Below are 17,088 nucleotides of genomic sequence, written 5' to 3'. Positions count from 1 at the left end.
AATAAAGCTGCTGTGGACATTCTTATACAAGTGGACCTAGGTACTTATTTCCCTTGGACACTGATGTACTGTAGCAGAAGTCCAAATTATACATCTTTCACAGTAAACATCTATATATTTATATAGATATATAGATCTCACATGCATGCACCTGGATAAATTTTGTCTCGAGTTGTTCCTTTATGGTGTAATTGAGAGACCTTATTTTGTAAGTACCTCTTCATAATTACTTATATATTTAATGTACCTACCCACTTTACATATGAGACATGGGGCTACTCTCTCAGTATTGTGGGGATGCATGCTTTTGTTTATTCAAAACTTGCTAAACGGTCAGTAGTATTTTGTGTTGCAACTTACGAAGCAAACTTATAGTGAGGGTACCTGGCATTAAGCTTGTAATTGAAAGTCTAGTCTGTGATCAGGTATAAATACAGCAAAGCTACGGGAACCACATAAGATTAAGCTGAGTTCTTTGTTCCAACCACCCGTGCAATTTGCAATATTAAATAGTGCCAGATTTGCAATGCAAAGCCCTATTAAGCAGTACCTGTATCCCAGCATTGTGAGTGAGGCTTTTTACAAAATAGGAGTGTCCAGTCTACCCCACCTCCCATAAAATCTTGGTCTACAGTGGGGCCTCGGTTTTTAAACCCTTTCATGTAATTATAAGTTATAGCAGCTGGCCAGCTGAAAATTTCTTTCCTGTGTCCATCGTCACGATTCTGGTGATTACCCTCAGCTGAACATCGGTGCCTGTGAATGGATTTCATCTCCTGTTAAACTTTCCCCAGGCAACATGAGATGAGGCATACAATTTACTTTTTATGAAGACAGCCACATTAAAATAATAACAAATGATGGAAAGTGGCTGAATAAGACATATTTGGGGTAATAAAATATGGAGCACAATATGAATTTATTCAGACTAGGCTGTAATCTCCACTGATGGCAGGGATTTGTCTCTCTTGTTCACTGATGGTCTTCTGGTGAGCCATAGGAGGGCTCAATAAATATTTACAGAATAAACTCTGTATAATACAAGGGCCTTATTTACTAACTTAAAAGGTTATAAATCCTGCTTTGCTTAGTACTGGCTATATATCCCAGTTGCTCACCGCAGCCTCGCTAAGGAACAGGAAGAAGCCTCCCTAGCTCCATTCATTTGACAGCAACCCACTTGGAATTTGTGGAAGCTCAAATCTAATGAAGATTTGGGGACCTTCTTGTCCTTAACAGAGTAAAGGTGTCAATTTACTTCATTCTTCTGTCTTCAGCCACAGAGCCAACTCCTCCTCCTCCTCCTTCCTTTAGGGGTAAAATGAAAATCAAAACTAGCCACAATGACACTTTTGTTCATCATAGCTGCCTGATCCCTACCCAGGGGTGGTGGTGGCTGCTCCTATCACATATTCATGCCCAGGTCACCCCCAGATCTCCTTTTTCAGTGTGTCGGTTATGTAGAAAGTGATTCTATCTGAATTTTATAATCCAGCTCTAAGATCCCTTGCCAAAACTTTCTGAATAGAAGCCAGAAAACAGTAAACCACAATCATTTTCCCTTTCAAACATCTGAAGACGCAATGTCGACTAACAAAACTACTTTGGACATGATTACACAGAGGGTTCTCTGCAATAGCTATGTGAATATGAAGGGAGGAAGGAAAGTTATGCACATACTTATAAAGCATATAAATCATGAACCAGAAAGGTCATGGGAAGTTTCTTGGTCAGCAGTGTTGTTTCATAGATGAAAACCATGAAGCCAAAGCGGTTAAATCACTTGCCCAGGGCCATATGATGACAAAGCCTGAAATTCTGAATTTCTCAGCCATGGTCACCCACTCCACCCCACCCCCACCCCAGCAGCTTTAGGTTTCATTTTGCACACAGGGAAGGTACCACTCATGGCCAAACCCACACTCTATCACACTGGTTCCTTTAACCCCAAAGAACAGATTTACTAAAATGTATTTTAAGATATGGGGTGGGGGGGCGCCTGGTTGGCTCAGTCATTAAGCTTCTGCCTTCGGCTCAGGTCATGATCCCAGGGTCCTGGGATCGAGCCCCACATCGGGCTCTCTGCTCCGCGGGAAGCCTGCTTTTCCCTCTCCCACTCCCCCTGCTTGTGTTCCCTCTCTCGCTGTCTCTCTCTCTGACAAATAAATAAATAAAATCTTTAAAACAAAAAAGATATGGGGTGGGGGAAGATCTAAGCAGTTTTAAAGAAACTCTGCCTTCCCTCCCCTGTTTCTGACCTTCAGGGCAGCCATCAATCCTATAGGCCCACGTCCAAAAGCTTGGCAAAAGAAACCCTTTCAGCTTGTTCTGTCAAAAGTATCTCAGTGAAAGAGTTATTGAGCCTTAAAATGTCACAAATTGTTCAGATACTCTTCTTCCATGGCCATTTTCATGACTAGCTCTCTAAAGTGACAATGTAGGCAGCACATAACATAATCACTTAAGTTGAGGTGACACTGGTTCCTGGAAAAGCAGGTAATTGCTTCACAGCACTTGTTGCTGAGGCTCCCATGGGCTGCCTCTCTGTCTTCCCAAATTGACTTTGAGGATTTGAGGATCTACTGTCATGGTGACATATTGGAGAGTGTCCATTTTCCCTGACCTACAGCAGGATAAGTGGAAGGAGAAGGGATATCATCCAGGGCAATGGCAGCAGAGGTGACAGTTTGCTTCCCAGGCTTTGTCTCTGGGCTCTAGGATAGCACTTAAAAAAAATCAATCACAACTTTGTGAGTGCTGTCAGGGCTGGAAACTGCATTTGAATTTGGAATTTGTGGAAGCTCAAATCTAATGAAGATTTGGGGACCTTCTTGTCCTTAACAGAGTAAGACAACCTTACTTTAAAGAGCTGTGGAGCTAGAGGTTTCCGTGGAAGCAGAGGTACGTGTGGGCAAAAATTGCTGTACAGGGAAATGAATGCTAGCCATCCTGTTAGGTTGGCACTTTATGGCTACCCAGTTGATGTGAGTTTGGCAGTAAGTAACCCAATGAACAGTGACTTTTAAAAAGGGAATAATTGTTCTCTTTTAACTAGAGTCTGGAGATAGGTAGTCCTGGTTGGAGGACACATGCTCAATGATATCCACAAACCCCAGGATTTTTTTTTCTTCTCCATCATTCTTTGAATGTTGGCCTTTGATCCATGTGCTCGTTGCCTCAGGAGGCAAAATGGTTGCTACAGCTCCAGGCCTCACATAAACATCCAAGGCACCAAAAAGAGGAAAGGCAGCTAACAGCCAAGTCTATCCACTTTATTTCCATTTATCATGAAATAATAAGCTTTCTAAGAAGCTCCTGCCCCAGAAGATTTCCCCATTGATCAAAATGAGGCTACATAGCCAAGCCTAGCTTCAAGGAAGGCTGAGAACGGACTATCTGGCAAGAGACAAAAGGATGGATGTGATTGGCTGAGGCTATTTACTATTTATAACCTGGAGTTAAACACGATTGTCACCCTAATAAAATTGAGATCTAGTTATCAAGTAATAAGGGGAGAGTGGATGTTGAGTAGCTAACTAATGGTGGAAGCTACAAATATGTAATCAGAATTGGCCTTTCCAAATGGGAAAGACCTTTACTATATACCTGATTGTACTCAACCACTCGTCTCTGTATTTTTGTATTATCTAGCACAGTGTTGTACACCCAGCAAGCACTTGCAGAAAATGTCTGTCGAACCACAGTTTGAGAACACTGCCATGACTCATTCATTCAGCACTGGCTTAGAGGAGGGTCTGATGTGAAATGTCAATTATGCATCCGGCCCTAATAACAGAGCCATTCACTTTAGAGGCATCGGGAGGCCAGAGACTACAGATATTCAAGTAGCCAGTGCCGAGAGGCTGAAACAATTTCTAGTTCTTTAAACTTTCTACTTAGGAAGAAAGTACATAAGAGAATACGCGTCTTGATAACGGCCGGGACAGAGGACAGGTTAAAAACATGCATTATGATCTCATTGCAAAGGACCTTTGGCCTAGCCTGTAAGAAATGAAACCACTGAAACAGACCATCACATCCACATCCCAGAATTAGAGCCCAAATGAGTATAGACAGATTTATAAATAGTTGTCAAAGTGTTGAATCACAAAATAACAAAATATCATTGCTGAAAGGCACATTAAAGACCAGCTTAACTCCTTGTTTTTTCAAAAGAGGAAACCAAGGTCCAGAGGGTTTACGCGATTGGTCTAAAGTTACATAGTTAGTGACAGAGACTTGTCTAGAAACCAGATAAACCTGAGAACTGTTTTACAGAAGCAACGAAACGTGGCTTGGGGTAAGTGGGAAAGTGAAAGGCTCAAAGTGTGGTGATGAGAAAAGTAAATACACAGACGTGAAGGGCTATCCATTACCAGTTTATAAATTAGAAGTTACAACAACTGAGGTTGCCAACTGCCACAAGCTTGTCCTTGGGTGGAACATGGGGGTGAGAGGTGAGCAACAGCAGGGTTACCTTATGAGAGAGATCCTAAGCGATCCTGATCCCAAGGTCAATGGTGCTGAATGGTGGGAGTTGAGTCACTAATTGAACTTCGGATAGCTTACATGTATTGTAAGCTGTATGCCAGGAATTGTGCTAAGTGTCTTATGCGGAATCCTCACAGCAATGCAGTGAGATGGGTAGGTCTTATTGTTGCTGCTTTTTACAAATGAGTAAACTGAGGCTTAGAAAGTATAGCAGCGCCCCCCCCCCCGCCATATCCACAGGGCATATGTTTTAAGGCCCCCAGTGGATGCCTGAAACCACGGACAGTACTGAACCCTATGTATACCCTGTGTTTCCCTATACATACATACCTGTAATAAAGTTTAATTTATAAATTAGGCACACAGAGATTAATAACAAAACTAACAATAAAATAGAACAATTACATCAAAATAGTGCAATAAAAGTTATGTGAATGTGATCTCTCTCAAAATTTCGTATTGTCCTGTACTCACCCTTCTTGTGCTGATGGGAGATAAGATGCCTACGTGATGAGCTGAAGTGAGGTGAATGACGCAGGCCTTGTGACTTAGCGATAGGCCACTATTGACTTCTGATGATTCATCAGGAGGAGGATCACTTCTTTGGGACTATGGTTGGCTGAGGGTAACTGAAACCACAGGAAGCAAAACCTCAGATATGGGGAGAGTGCTGTATAAGTAACTTTGCCTAAACCCACAATGCTAGAAAGTGATGAACCTAAGTCCGGAACTTGGGTCTGTCTGACCTCAAAGCCCCTATTTTTTATCATCATGCTATGCTCCTTCTTTCATTCAAGAGCCAGACTCCTCCTATCTCTTAGAGAACAAGAGTACGGAGCCCCGAGGAAACTTATGGGTCACCTAGTACAGTGCTATTCAATGGGTTGTTCTCAGACCAGCAGCAGGCCCACCACCTGAGAGCTTGCTACCAACAGATGATCTCAGGCCCCATTCCACAGCTACTGAATCAGAATCTCTGAGGGGAAGGCTCAGGAGGCTGTGTTTTAGCTAGCTCACTAGGTGATTTTTAAGGCACACTAAATTTTAAAAAGCCCTGACTTCGTGGGTAGATTTTAGTCCAGTTTCTTTATGTTAAAGGTGAGGAGGTGCACCTGGGTGGCTCAGTCGGTTAAGCATCTGACTCTTGATTTCTGCTCAGGTCATGATTTCAGGGTCATGAGATCGAGTCCTGCTTTGGGCTCCATGCTGGGCGTGGTGCCTGCTTAAGATTCTCTTCTCCCTGAAAGGGGAACCCTCTTACGCTGTTGGTGGGAATGCAAAGTGGTGCAGCCACTCTGGAAAACAGTATGGACTTTCCTCAAAAAGTTAAGAATAGAACTACCCTATGACCCAGCAATTGCACTACTAGGTATTTATCCAAAGGATACAAACATAGTGATTTGAAGGTGCACCTGCACCCCACAATAGCCAAAATATTGAAAGAGCCCAGATGTCCATTGACAGATGAATGGATAAAGAAGAGGTGGTATATATACACAATGGAATATTAGCCATCAAAAAGAATGAAATCTTGCCATTTGCAATGACATGGATGGGACTAGAGGGTATTATGCTAAGCGAAATAAGTTAGTTGGAGAAAGACAAATACCATATGATTTCACTCGTATGTGTAATTTAAGAAACAAAACAGATGAATATAGGGGAAGGGAAGGAAAAAATAAGATGAAAACATAGGGAGACAAACCATAAGAGACTCTTAATCATAGGAAACAAAACTGAGGGTTGCTGGAGGGGGTATGGGGTAACTGGGTGATGGGCATTAAGGAGAGCACTTGATGTAATGAGCACTGGGTGGGGTATGCAACTGATGAATCAGTAAATTCTGCCTCTGAAACTAATAATACAGTATATGTTAATTAAAAAAAAAGATTATTTCTCCCTTTCCCTCTGCCCCTCCCCCCCTAAAAAAAAAGATGAGGCAACAGTTCTGATGACTGAACCATGGTCACTGTGGCAGAGTTGGATCTCAAGCCCAGACCTCCAGAATCCTAGTCCAATGTACTGTCTGCTGTGTTCTATGGTTTCTCCATGACTGTCCTACAATATGTGCATTGGTGCCTGTGTTGGAAACACTGGATGAGGTTCAGTGGACCTCTAACCTGACCCAGCGTATCCATTCATGTGACATATCTGGTTTCTCCCTCCACTCCCCCATGATTCACACCAAGGGTGTTTCTTTTTACCTGGAAGTATCTTTTGTTTGGGAGGTCTTTTGTTCTTCCTTCCTTTAGCTCTTCTCTTCTTCATCATGATCGATCATCATCAGCATCATATTATTATTATTATTTGCTTTTAAAAACTCTGTTTGCATTTATTCAATATTTCATAGCAGTGTCTCAAGCCCCTCTGTCCCCAAACTTCGGAATCACCTGGGGAGATTTAAAAATCCTGATGCCTGGGTCCCACGCCCAGATAGTCTCATTTAATTGGTTTGGGGTGTGGCCGGGGCATCACGATTTTTAAAAGCTCCCCAGGTGATTGCAGTGTGCCGGCAACCATTGGCAAGTGCTTTTTTAGGAGTCTCCCCAGGACCTGAGGAGGTAGGTGGGGCAAGTCCTTCTGATCCCCTTTCCATAAATAAGGAAGCTCAGTCTCTGAGACATTTAGTGTCTTACAGAAAGCAATGACATCATCTAGTGGCCCTTGGTGCAGACTGGGTTACCAGGTAACTTGTAATAAATCTTTAAAGCCAGCAGTCAGTCTGCAAGAATGGGGTAAAACCTGTTTTTCTTTTCTGGTTTCCAGTGTTTTCTAGGCTTGTGTTTCCTGACATGAGAAGGGAAAAGAAACAACTTTGAATGGTATCTGGGACCAAATGTTTATAACTGAAATTCCCCGCTGAATGCCTTTAATAACTGGAAGATAATCATTAACTAGAGCATCCCCCCCCCCCCCATTCCTCATCACCCAGCATAATAATGGTCAGGAAACATCAGGAAAACCAGATGGAAGGGACTTGCTCATTCTGCACCAGCACATGTGCCCCCCGTTTGGAGACTAATTAAGAAAATAACAAACCTGGCCACATTGGCTAAGAGAACTCTCCACTGGGGTTTGTAAATTTGGACACGTTTTTCCTACACACAGCATATTGGAAGAGAATTTACCATTTGTTGCTTGCTTCTCTTCTCTGGGTATTCTGATCATTTAAATTATGGTGTGCAGTGTTCTTGCCAGGTGCTCCCTCTTACTTCCTTGAATGTCTTTGGGAACTTACTACAGTTCCTTCTGTATGTTTCTCACCCTTCCCAGGAGAAATCCTCGGCTGCAACCAGCCTCTGTGTTCCCATAATCCCTTGCTACCTCAGGTGCATTCCCTGGACCAGCAGCAGCAGCATCACCTGGGAGCTTGTTAGAAATGTAGAATCCTGGTCCCTTCCCAGACCGACTGACTCAGAATCTGCATTTTAGCAAGAGCACCAGGTAATTTGCACATTGGGTCTGAGAGGCATTGCCCTAATACCCAGAGTTTTCCCCATCATCCCACAGCTTAAAATGCCCACCCTTCCAGCTACTTTTATTTATCCACTTCCTACTTGTCCTTCAAAGCTTAACTCTGATCCCTCTCCATCTATGAGGCCCCCAATATTTACTCCCTCCACGTTACCCCTATAGGTCATGACTTTTTGAATTTAAACAAATGTTGAATGTTTCATTGTTTAAATGGTTCGGGTATTATTAGTCTAATTATTAAGATTACATCTTCCCCCAGAGTGCCTTGCACAGGCTTTGCAAATGATAGGAATTGTTGGATTCATCAAGATCTGTTTCCTGCTTGAAAGCTGTCCCTTAGCCCTGTCATGTCTCTTTAAGATTCTTCTGCCTCAAAGGAGTTTCCCTCAGTTTTTGTCTTCTCAACACCTGAGGTAAATCTCCACCCACTGCAGAGATTTTCTAAAGGCCTGGCTCTTCTCTGTAACCTAGTAGGTTCCAACCAAACCACAACCCGCAAAAGGCATAAAAAGTAAAAAACAAAACAAAACAAACAAACAAAAAAACCTAACCACTTGTGAATATTGAATATTGGTACAAAAAAAGTTTCCCTAGGGGCGCCTGGGTGGCTCAGTCGGCTAAGCGGCTGCCTTCGGCTCAGGTCATGATCCCAGGATCCTGGGATCGAACCCCGCATCGGGCTCCCCGCTCAGCGGGAAGCCTGCTTCTCCCTCTCCCTCTGCCTGCCACTCTGCCTATTTGTGCTGTCTCTCTCTCTGTCAAATAAATAAATAAAATCTTTTAAAAAAAAAAAAGTTTCCCTAACTTTTTAGTTTGAGATTATTTGGACAGAGAATTTTTAAAAATAAGTTTACTTTGGGGGATGGGATATTTTTTTTCCTGCTTCACCATGGTGCGCACAGGAAACTTAGGATTGTCTCTGGCTCTCTCCTGGGATGTGCCATGCAGTGTTATCTCTTTTACCGGTCCTAGGCCCTGAGGCAAAAGACACATCTTTGAGGCTTCCATCTCCCCAATTCCAGGAGGGAGCAGAGGGCACACATCCTAGCTTACCTATAAATCCCCAAACCTATCCAGTGGATTATAGGATCTCTCCTAAGGCTCGGCACAAGGGGGTGTAGGAAGGAGAGCAGGGACTCCACACTGACTTTCAACTTCCTGGTTTCCTTTCTGTGTCAGCTTTTCATACCTTGAACAGCTTTTAGTTCCATCCTGACTCTCTGTGTCCTTCAAGTGTATTCTTTATGGCATCAATTTGAAGTTCGAAAATACCCAGGTTCTGACAGCTCAAAAGCCTTTTCCTCAAAGCTATTGTCCATGGGCATCAAGTCATTTTGATGTTCATTGGTAGTCAAATGGCTTGTTTCTTTTCTCTGAACAGAAGCCTGTGCGGCCACATATGGTGGTAGACAAAGAATTGAGGTCAAATAAATTGCTGGAGGAAACGCCTCCATTAATATCAGATTCTTACTATGTGTTTGGTGTGACATAGGCGTGGCTTTCTGCATTCCACGTAGATGAGCAGTCACACACGTAGGACATTTTGGACTATTGCTTGATCACGTTGGCCGTGGTTGATCTATAGCTAGCAAAGGCTGCCACTTCAGAGGGCCTGTGGGCGGGACACTTGCCTGGGAAAGAGGTCTGTGGCGAAGGAAGGTTTGTGTGGCTTGGGTCACATCATCCGTTTCCTTAATGAAACTCTCTCCTTGGCATGGAGATGGTTCAGTTACCACACAACCCTCGGGTAGGGCCAAGAAGCATAGCATGGGCTTTATCTCTCAGCTCTTCAAACCCAGAGCCCACCACAGACACCTCTGTTTGAGGATCGGTGAAGGGAATCAGTTAAACTAACAAAACTTTAAATCAAGCCACCACGGCCTTGCTTTGCATTCTTGCATTATCATAATTTATTTTAAGTCAGTGTAGAAAACAGTTTACTTAAAGAACCAGATCCATCCAAGATACCAACACACACATAGGCCTTAGGTGCTACAAATACAGGAGAGGGAATTTGGGTTTGTTTTGGTAGAGGCCTGATGGGCAGGAAGCCCCTCTCTGCCATCCTGTCACTTTCTCCCCCCACTGGAAATGCCACTTCCTCGTTCCCTGGGCCTCGGTGTTTCAGAAGCACACGGAGGCCACCTTCTCAGACATAGTGTGTGTGCTCATGAGCTCATTCCTGTGTGCTGCCTCGGGGACGGCGCAACGCCTGAGAAAGCAGACACATGAGGGAAGGATGAGCCCCTCCCACCGCATCTCTTCTTTCTGTGCTATTTGCTCAGGGGGAAAGAAACAGCACTCTCTTCCTCAGTGTTCCTCCTCCACACACTTTTGATAAGCGCTGTTTTCACTTTGTATCTGCTGATCGATAAACCCAAGGGTCGGTCTTGTCTGTTCTCAGAGATAAAGAACTGCATGCATAACTGGTCTTTATCTAGCCAAACTAGCACGGTTTTTCTTTGTTTTTCACAGTGTTCCCGAGAGATAGGAGGAAACCACGCAGACATGATGCATGACTGGGGAGGTTTTGAAATACTTTATAAACTCGTGCCCTATTCTAGGCTGTGGGTTAGGGATGGAAAGAAAGGAAGAGAGCACCACATGTAATCTAAGTTGATTTTTTTCCTGCATTTAAAACAAGCAGGTGAACACACACACACACACAAATACACACACACACACAGAACATGAATAAATGCTCAACCGAGGAAAAAATAAACTGATTTTCATTTCATAGCATAGAAGTAAAATAGGGAGAATTTTAGTAATTCAAATGAATACATACCCCAGTGATCTTTTCCTATCACAAAAACTGTTTCTTGTCATATGGATTCAGAACCAATATTGGCAGACAGGACCTAAGTTCATCTGAAGAGCCAGATATATTGCCAGGAAAATGTGGGCTGGGACCAGGTCAGGGTCCTACGAAATCCATGCCATTCGAGTCTCTTAGCATGTTTCTGAGGGCAAGCCAGGCTGGAGGGGTTGATATGGGACTGGGGATGGAAGCTATTCTGTAGAGTGAGACTCAATGTAAGATCAGTTGGCACTGATAAAGGCACAAAGGAAAAGGTGTTTTTAATAGCAAATGAAAATTTGGGGTAGCAATTTGAGTAGATGCAGGGTAGGAAATCATTTAGGAGAAATTTGCTGTTCAGCTCTGCAAAGACCCAAGGTTGAGCCTTGAAATGATGGCAGGAATGTCTGGGAAGATAAGAGTCTTCAGGAATTTTAGGCAGAAAGGAGGAGTACAGCCAAGAGACAGAGATAGGTTGCTAAAAGAAGGAAAATTTAAGTTGAAAGCCACGACATCATTGTTTCTGAGCAACCAGATAGAAAACGAGATAGTAAAGTCTTAGTGAAGCTGAACAGTGCTTCCTTGTCTGTGTTACATACTCTGCATTACTTTCTTTCCACCCTTAGGCTCATGAACTTAAATTGTTCTATGGTAGACTTCTGGCTACATCTCATCTCCAGTGCTGGATAGTAAGTTCCCTGTAAGAAAAAAATATGTCCTGGGTTTCCTAGAATTTCTCCCATAATACCGAGTTTAGGGCCTCACTGGAATAGTAACTCAGGAAGTGTTAATTGGCAGAATTAATTAATGAACAACCTCCTCTTTATGTAATTAATTTCCCAAATTAAATGTTAGATTTGAGGAGGCCAAAATCTGGATTATATTTTGCCTTTCTCGTGTTGTGTATATCAGAGGAGCAAAACCCTGCAAAGAAAGGAAGGAAGGAAGGAAGGAAGAAAGAAAGAGAAAGAAAAGAAAGAAAGAAAGAAAGGGAAAGAAAGGGTGGGAGGGAGAGAAAAAGAAAAAAAATCATTAGTACTTTATTTCAGAAGGAATTGGTGAGTATAATGGTAGATATCAGGCAGAAAGACTTGATGTGTGAGGAGAGAGGCCAAAATCCAATGGACTTTTCTTTGATCTTAGATTCATTCAATCTAAGGCTGAACTTCAGGTGATTTTTGGAGGGGCAGGTGGGGGGCGGGCAGTGGCCATGGTTATTCTGACTGGTACTTTTCTGGACCAGGTCTGCGTTTTTGGAAGTTTGGCTTCATGAGAGCAGAGGTCTTGTCAATCTTTTCATTGTCATACCTCCAACATCTAGAACAGCTTTCCTGTTATATAGTAGAGGCTTAAGAAATAATTGTGGAAGGAAGGGAAAGAGGGAGAGCTCTGCTTTTCATGCCAGTAAAAACCTGGCACTTATTTATTCCCAAAGGCCCCCTCAGGTTCTGTGTTAGGTACTGAGGATACCAAAAAGGGGAGATGCCATAGTCTTGTGGCATCTTGGTTGTCTAGTAGAGAGAGACAGAGACAGAGACATAACACCCCAGGTGGTAAGTGCTCCCCCAAAGAGTCATGGTGAGGTAGAAGGAGTGGGCCAGAGGGAGCTGGGAGCATCTCATCTGCCCTGAGGAACCTCTCACACCTAAGCAGAATCCTAATAAACTCAACACTGCTTTGTAGGCTTGAGGACTTTTTCATCTCTAGGGTCCTAAGAATGGACTGTGGGTAGATTGAGTAAAATATGGAAGACTGCAAGTCATTGCATTTTAGCCATTCTCTATTCAGAGTCATTTTGATATTGCAAGTGATTTTGTCTTGGTACTTACTGGACTTTGGTTTCGTTCTGGGAGTGCAGAGGCTACCGTGAGTCTGTCATGCAGCTGTGCTTTATTAGCACAGTCTAAATGACACAGACCGAAGGCCCATTGTCTGGGCCAGACCTGCGCCACACACTGGGGGTGACAGCTTTATTAAGCATGATCCGTTAGGCCCAGTCTTTGTTCTCTGTGCAATTTCTTGTTCCCGTGACAAGGATTAATGATATAACCGTGGTAAAGTGGTCTTTGCATTTTATAGAAGCCTAGGGCAATAAAAATGTGTATTTCCCATCAACACAGCAAATTTTCTGAAGAGGGTGGATAAACTTGACAACAAAAAGTGAATCAGTTGTTTAAAAACAAAAAGTTACTACTGGCTAAGCTTATTTACATAAGAGGAAAAGGATTTGGGGAATATGCTGATGGACCTTAAGGAGAAAATCCAGTGTCTGTGGAAAAAAAAAGAAGATCCTGATTTGACTTCTGCTTCTTGATTTCCTTACTCAGGTACTGACCCCAGCACAGATCAAATCAATTTGCCAGGCGATTCTGGACTCTGGGAAGCAGTATGCCATGAAAAAAAGGAAACCATTCCCCCTGATGTATTCTTACTATGGAACTGAATACTTGGGTGAGTGAAAGTGTTGGCAAAGTCCTCTTAATACCCGCACTGACTAAAAACTAGAAGATTTTGATTTTGGGTCATCACTATTCATTTAACTAGAAATACTTTAAAATGCCATTTAAAAACGAATATTGATAGATACTACAAATCACAATTTAATGTTTGTTCTCATAGTCTGACAGAAAGGTAGCTATTTTGATGATTGCTTTCCCTAAAGACTAAAATCCTTATTCTAGATTGTGAGTTCATTGGCTGAATTTCACCAAAAGTTTTTGAACGGTTTATACACTCATTGCCAATGGTGCCTCTGTACAGGGAAACAGGATGAAGCCACTGAGATTTTCAAGTGTTTAAATATTAGTGGATTAATAACAGACTACTGGGATGCCTGGGTGGCTCAGTCGGTTAAGGGGCTACCTTCGGCTCAGGTCATGATCCCAGGGTCCTGGGATCGAGCCCCGCATCGGGCTCCCTGATTGGTGGGAAGCCTGCTTCTCCCTCTCCCACTCCCCCGCTTGTGTTTCCTCTCGCTGTTTTTCTCTCTGTCAAATAAATAAATAAAATCTTAAATAATAATAATAATAATAACAGACTACTAAGTCATAATGGCTACTTTTGAGACATGAGGCCTGTAGAGTGAAAATTGGTTACTCCCCTTTTGAGTCTTTCAGTGGCTCCCCATCACTCCTGAGCATGACTTACAGGGCCCTTTGTAGATCACCTGCTCCTTTCTCCAAACTCAAGCTCCGTCTCTCCCCCTTTTCTGGTTCTGTCCTGTATAATCTCCTACAAGCAAAGTGCTCTCAAATCTTCAAAATCTTTGTCCCTGTTCCTTTTGCCCAGAATGCCTGGCCTCCCCCAACCCTTTCAACTATCTGTAATACACCTAGACTTCAAGGCTGATCAAACATCATCAGAGCTATTGAGAAACTTTGCGCTTTTGGAAAAAGGTTTTATTAAATCTTCTCTGGATGGGGCGCCTGGGTGGCTCAGTCATTAAGCGTCTGCCTTCGGCTCAGGTCATGGTCCCAGGGTCCTGGGATGGAGCCCCTCATTGGGCTCCCTGCTCAGCGGGAGGCCTGCTTCTCCCTCTCCCACTCCCCCTGCTTGTGTTCCCTCCCTCGCTGTGTCTTTCTCTGTCAAATAAATAAAATCTTAAAAAAAAAAAAAAGAAAATCTTCTCTGGAGAAACATTCACATGTTTCAGGTTTTACCCTGAAGCAAAATTGGTTCATATCAGGTCACCCTGCCATGCTTTTATTGGAGCCTTTATCAATTCACGCTGTAATTAGTGGTTTGCCTGTCCAGCTGCCTCAGTGGGCTTTGTGCACCTTCAGGATGAGGACTTTTGCTCACTTATCTTTGTGATCCCCGGACATTTACCAACAGCCTGTACCTAATGAGGGTACCCAACTTCAGCAATGAGCTTATAGACTAGTAGTTCTCTGAGAGATTTCTCAAAGAACCTTTAAGTTCCTATCTTTCTCTAGAATCAGACCTTGAGACAAGGATTTGGGTATAAATGGCTTATTTGGGAGGTGATCCTAGAAAGTGTTGATAAAGGACTGAGGAAGTGAGGGTAGAGAAAGAGGTTAATAGAGGATGTAATGGTGAACAGCTGTGGATAACTGAGGCTTTGTTCCACTGGGGACCCTGAAGACTGTCTAGAACATCCCTCAGAATTGCCCCACCCCAATGGTGAGGAAGCTGGGGTATTCATCCACCAGCTCCTTGCTTCCTGGGTCGAGGGCTGTTCCCAGACCTGTTAATTCCCTAGGACCTCAGTCCTGTCCCTGTGGGCTGGGCATACCCCTGTGGCCAGAGAAAGCCTCAGGCAGAAGGATAAATGCTTGAGGTAGAAGCTGGGGAGGAGAGGTGCCCCAGAATGGTGAGTGTGGGCGAGGTGATGGGCAGGGCACTGGCAGTGTCTGCTAGAGTTTCTTAATAGAACTATTCCTTTCATTTTCCATCTTTTTAGAGAAATTAACATTCTAGTCGTTCACATGTATAGCACAAACCAGATTGCTATCTAATGCATAAATATTTTCCTGGAAAGCTTTTTTACCTAATTAAAATCCAGTAAAAGAAAGGTACCTTCAAGTATTATGACTAAATTTTAGGAAGAATTTTTTTTAAGATTTTATTTATTAGAGGGGGGTGGGGAGGAGCAGAGGGAGAGAGAATCTCAATCAGACTTCCCGCTGAGTGCAGAGCCCAACGCAGGACTCGATCTCACGACGCAGAGATCACGACCTGAGCTGAAACGAAGAGTCGGACGCCTAACTGACTGAGCTGCCCAGGGGCCCCAGAAGAATCGTTTTTGACTGGCTAAAACCTAAGGCCATTTTGGGGGAGTTCCAAGGGCCTGAGTGCAAAGAGAAAGCTTTACCATTATGGAGTTGAATTTACTGTGTCTGCTTTCAAGTAATACTGCCATTCATTTTTTTTATACCGTGATTATCTTTTCACTAAATTAAATGGGCTGTCCTCCCAATTGTGTGAATTAAGTATGCTTTGTTTCTTGATACAGGAGCAGCTCATGGCTTGTCGTCCATTCTCCAGATGCTTCTGTCTTACCACGAGCACCTCAAGCCCTCAGATCAGGAGCTGGTATGGCAGAGTGTGGACTTCCTCATGGAGCAGGAACAGAACTGCAACTGGCCACCCGAGCTCGGCGAGGCCATCGAGAGAGAGAACGAGCTGGTACACTGGTGCCATGGCGCCCCAGGTCTCACCCACACTATTATCTGAAAATGTTGCCTTTCACTGGGCTTAGCCAAAGAAAGGTGTCTTTTCTGAGGAGTGAGGGTATTTCTCATCTTATGTCATTACTACATGAGCTAAAAAAGTCAACATGAAACTTGTCAAACCAAAAAAAAGTCTTAATCTGTAAAGGATCTCTAGAAATGATCCTGTAATTTTAACAATATATGATCCATATCTATTTGTGTATAAATTAAACTAGGACTGTCCAATAAAATATAATATGAATGACATGAAATTAAATTTTTAGTAGCCCCATTAAAAATGTAAACAGAAACAGGTGAAATGAATCTTAATAATAGATATTTTATACCCCAAGTATTTTTTCAACATGCAACCAATTTAAAACTTGAGCTGTTTCAGTTTTTTTTTTTCATGTTAAAGTGTTTGAAAGCCAGTGTATATTTTATACTAACACCCCATCTCAATTCACACTAGCCACATGGCAGGGGCTCAATATCTGCATCGAACAGTATAAATCTGGAGGCTGGTAATTCAAAATGTGGTCCCTGGACCAGTGGCAGGAGCAACATCGGAGCTGGTTAGAAATGCAGAACCTCAGGCTCCACCCCAGACGCACTGAATCAGAATCTGCATGTTAACGAGATCCCTCCGTATTTATATGCACATTAAATTTTGAGATGCACTATTCCATAATTCTTCAAATGAGGATTTCCATCATCACCTAATAAAAAGTCTAGAGAACTGAGAAGCCATCTGCGGTGAACTCTCTGGAATTGAGCCTAGAAATTTATCAGACTCCATCTTTTCTTTCTTTCTTTTTTTTTTAAATCCCATTACCCTGTTAATTAGGCTTTCTGAGAAGGAGCAATTTGAAAGAAGTTAAATTCAAATAAATCAATTTCAGTTGATTGGCCAGGGGAGAGATTTAAAATACCAAAATAACACAAAAATTTTGGATTAGGTGTGGATTTAATTTTCTTTTTTTTTTAAGATTTTTATTTATTTATTTATTTGAGAGAGAGAGAGAGAGAGCCAGCAAGAGGAGGGGCAGAGGGAGAAGCAGGCTCCCCACTGAGCAGGGACCCTGACGCAGGGCTCAATCCCAGGACCTTGGGATCATGACCTGAGCCGAAGGCAGATGCTTAACTGAG

The 17,088-nt window shown here is 42.9% G+C and overlaps 1 protein-coding gene across 1 annotated transcript in view; it reads left to right on the top strand.

The window, feature by feature from the left end:
* Positions 1-17,088, top strand: part of LANCL3 (LanC like family member 3) — a 92,349-nt gene that overhangs the window by 60,399 nt on the left and 14,862 nt on the right. Inside the window, exons 2-3 of the mRNA XM_081809007.1 lie at positions 13,093-13,216; positions 15,741-15,938. Of these exons, the coding sequence (XP_081665133.1) occupies positions 13,093-13,216; positions 15,741-15,938 (322 nt within the window). The remainder of the gene's footprint in view (positions 1-13,092; positions 13,217-15,740; positions 15,939-17,088) is intronic.

This window comes from Leptonychotes weddellii, chromosome X (genome assembly GCF_054177405.1).
Source record: "Leptonychotes weddellii isolate Sample4059 chromosome X, ASM5417740v2, whole genome shotgun sequence".
Taxonomy (NCBI): domain Eukaryota; kingdom Metazoa; phylum Chordata; class Mammalia; order Carnivora; family Phocidae; genus Leptonychotes; species Leptonychotes weddellii.
This window is presented reverse-complemented; position numbering and strand designations above follow the sequence as displayed.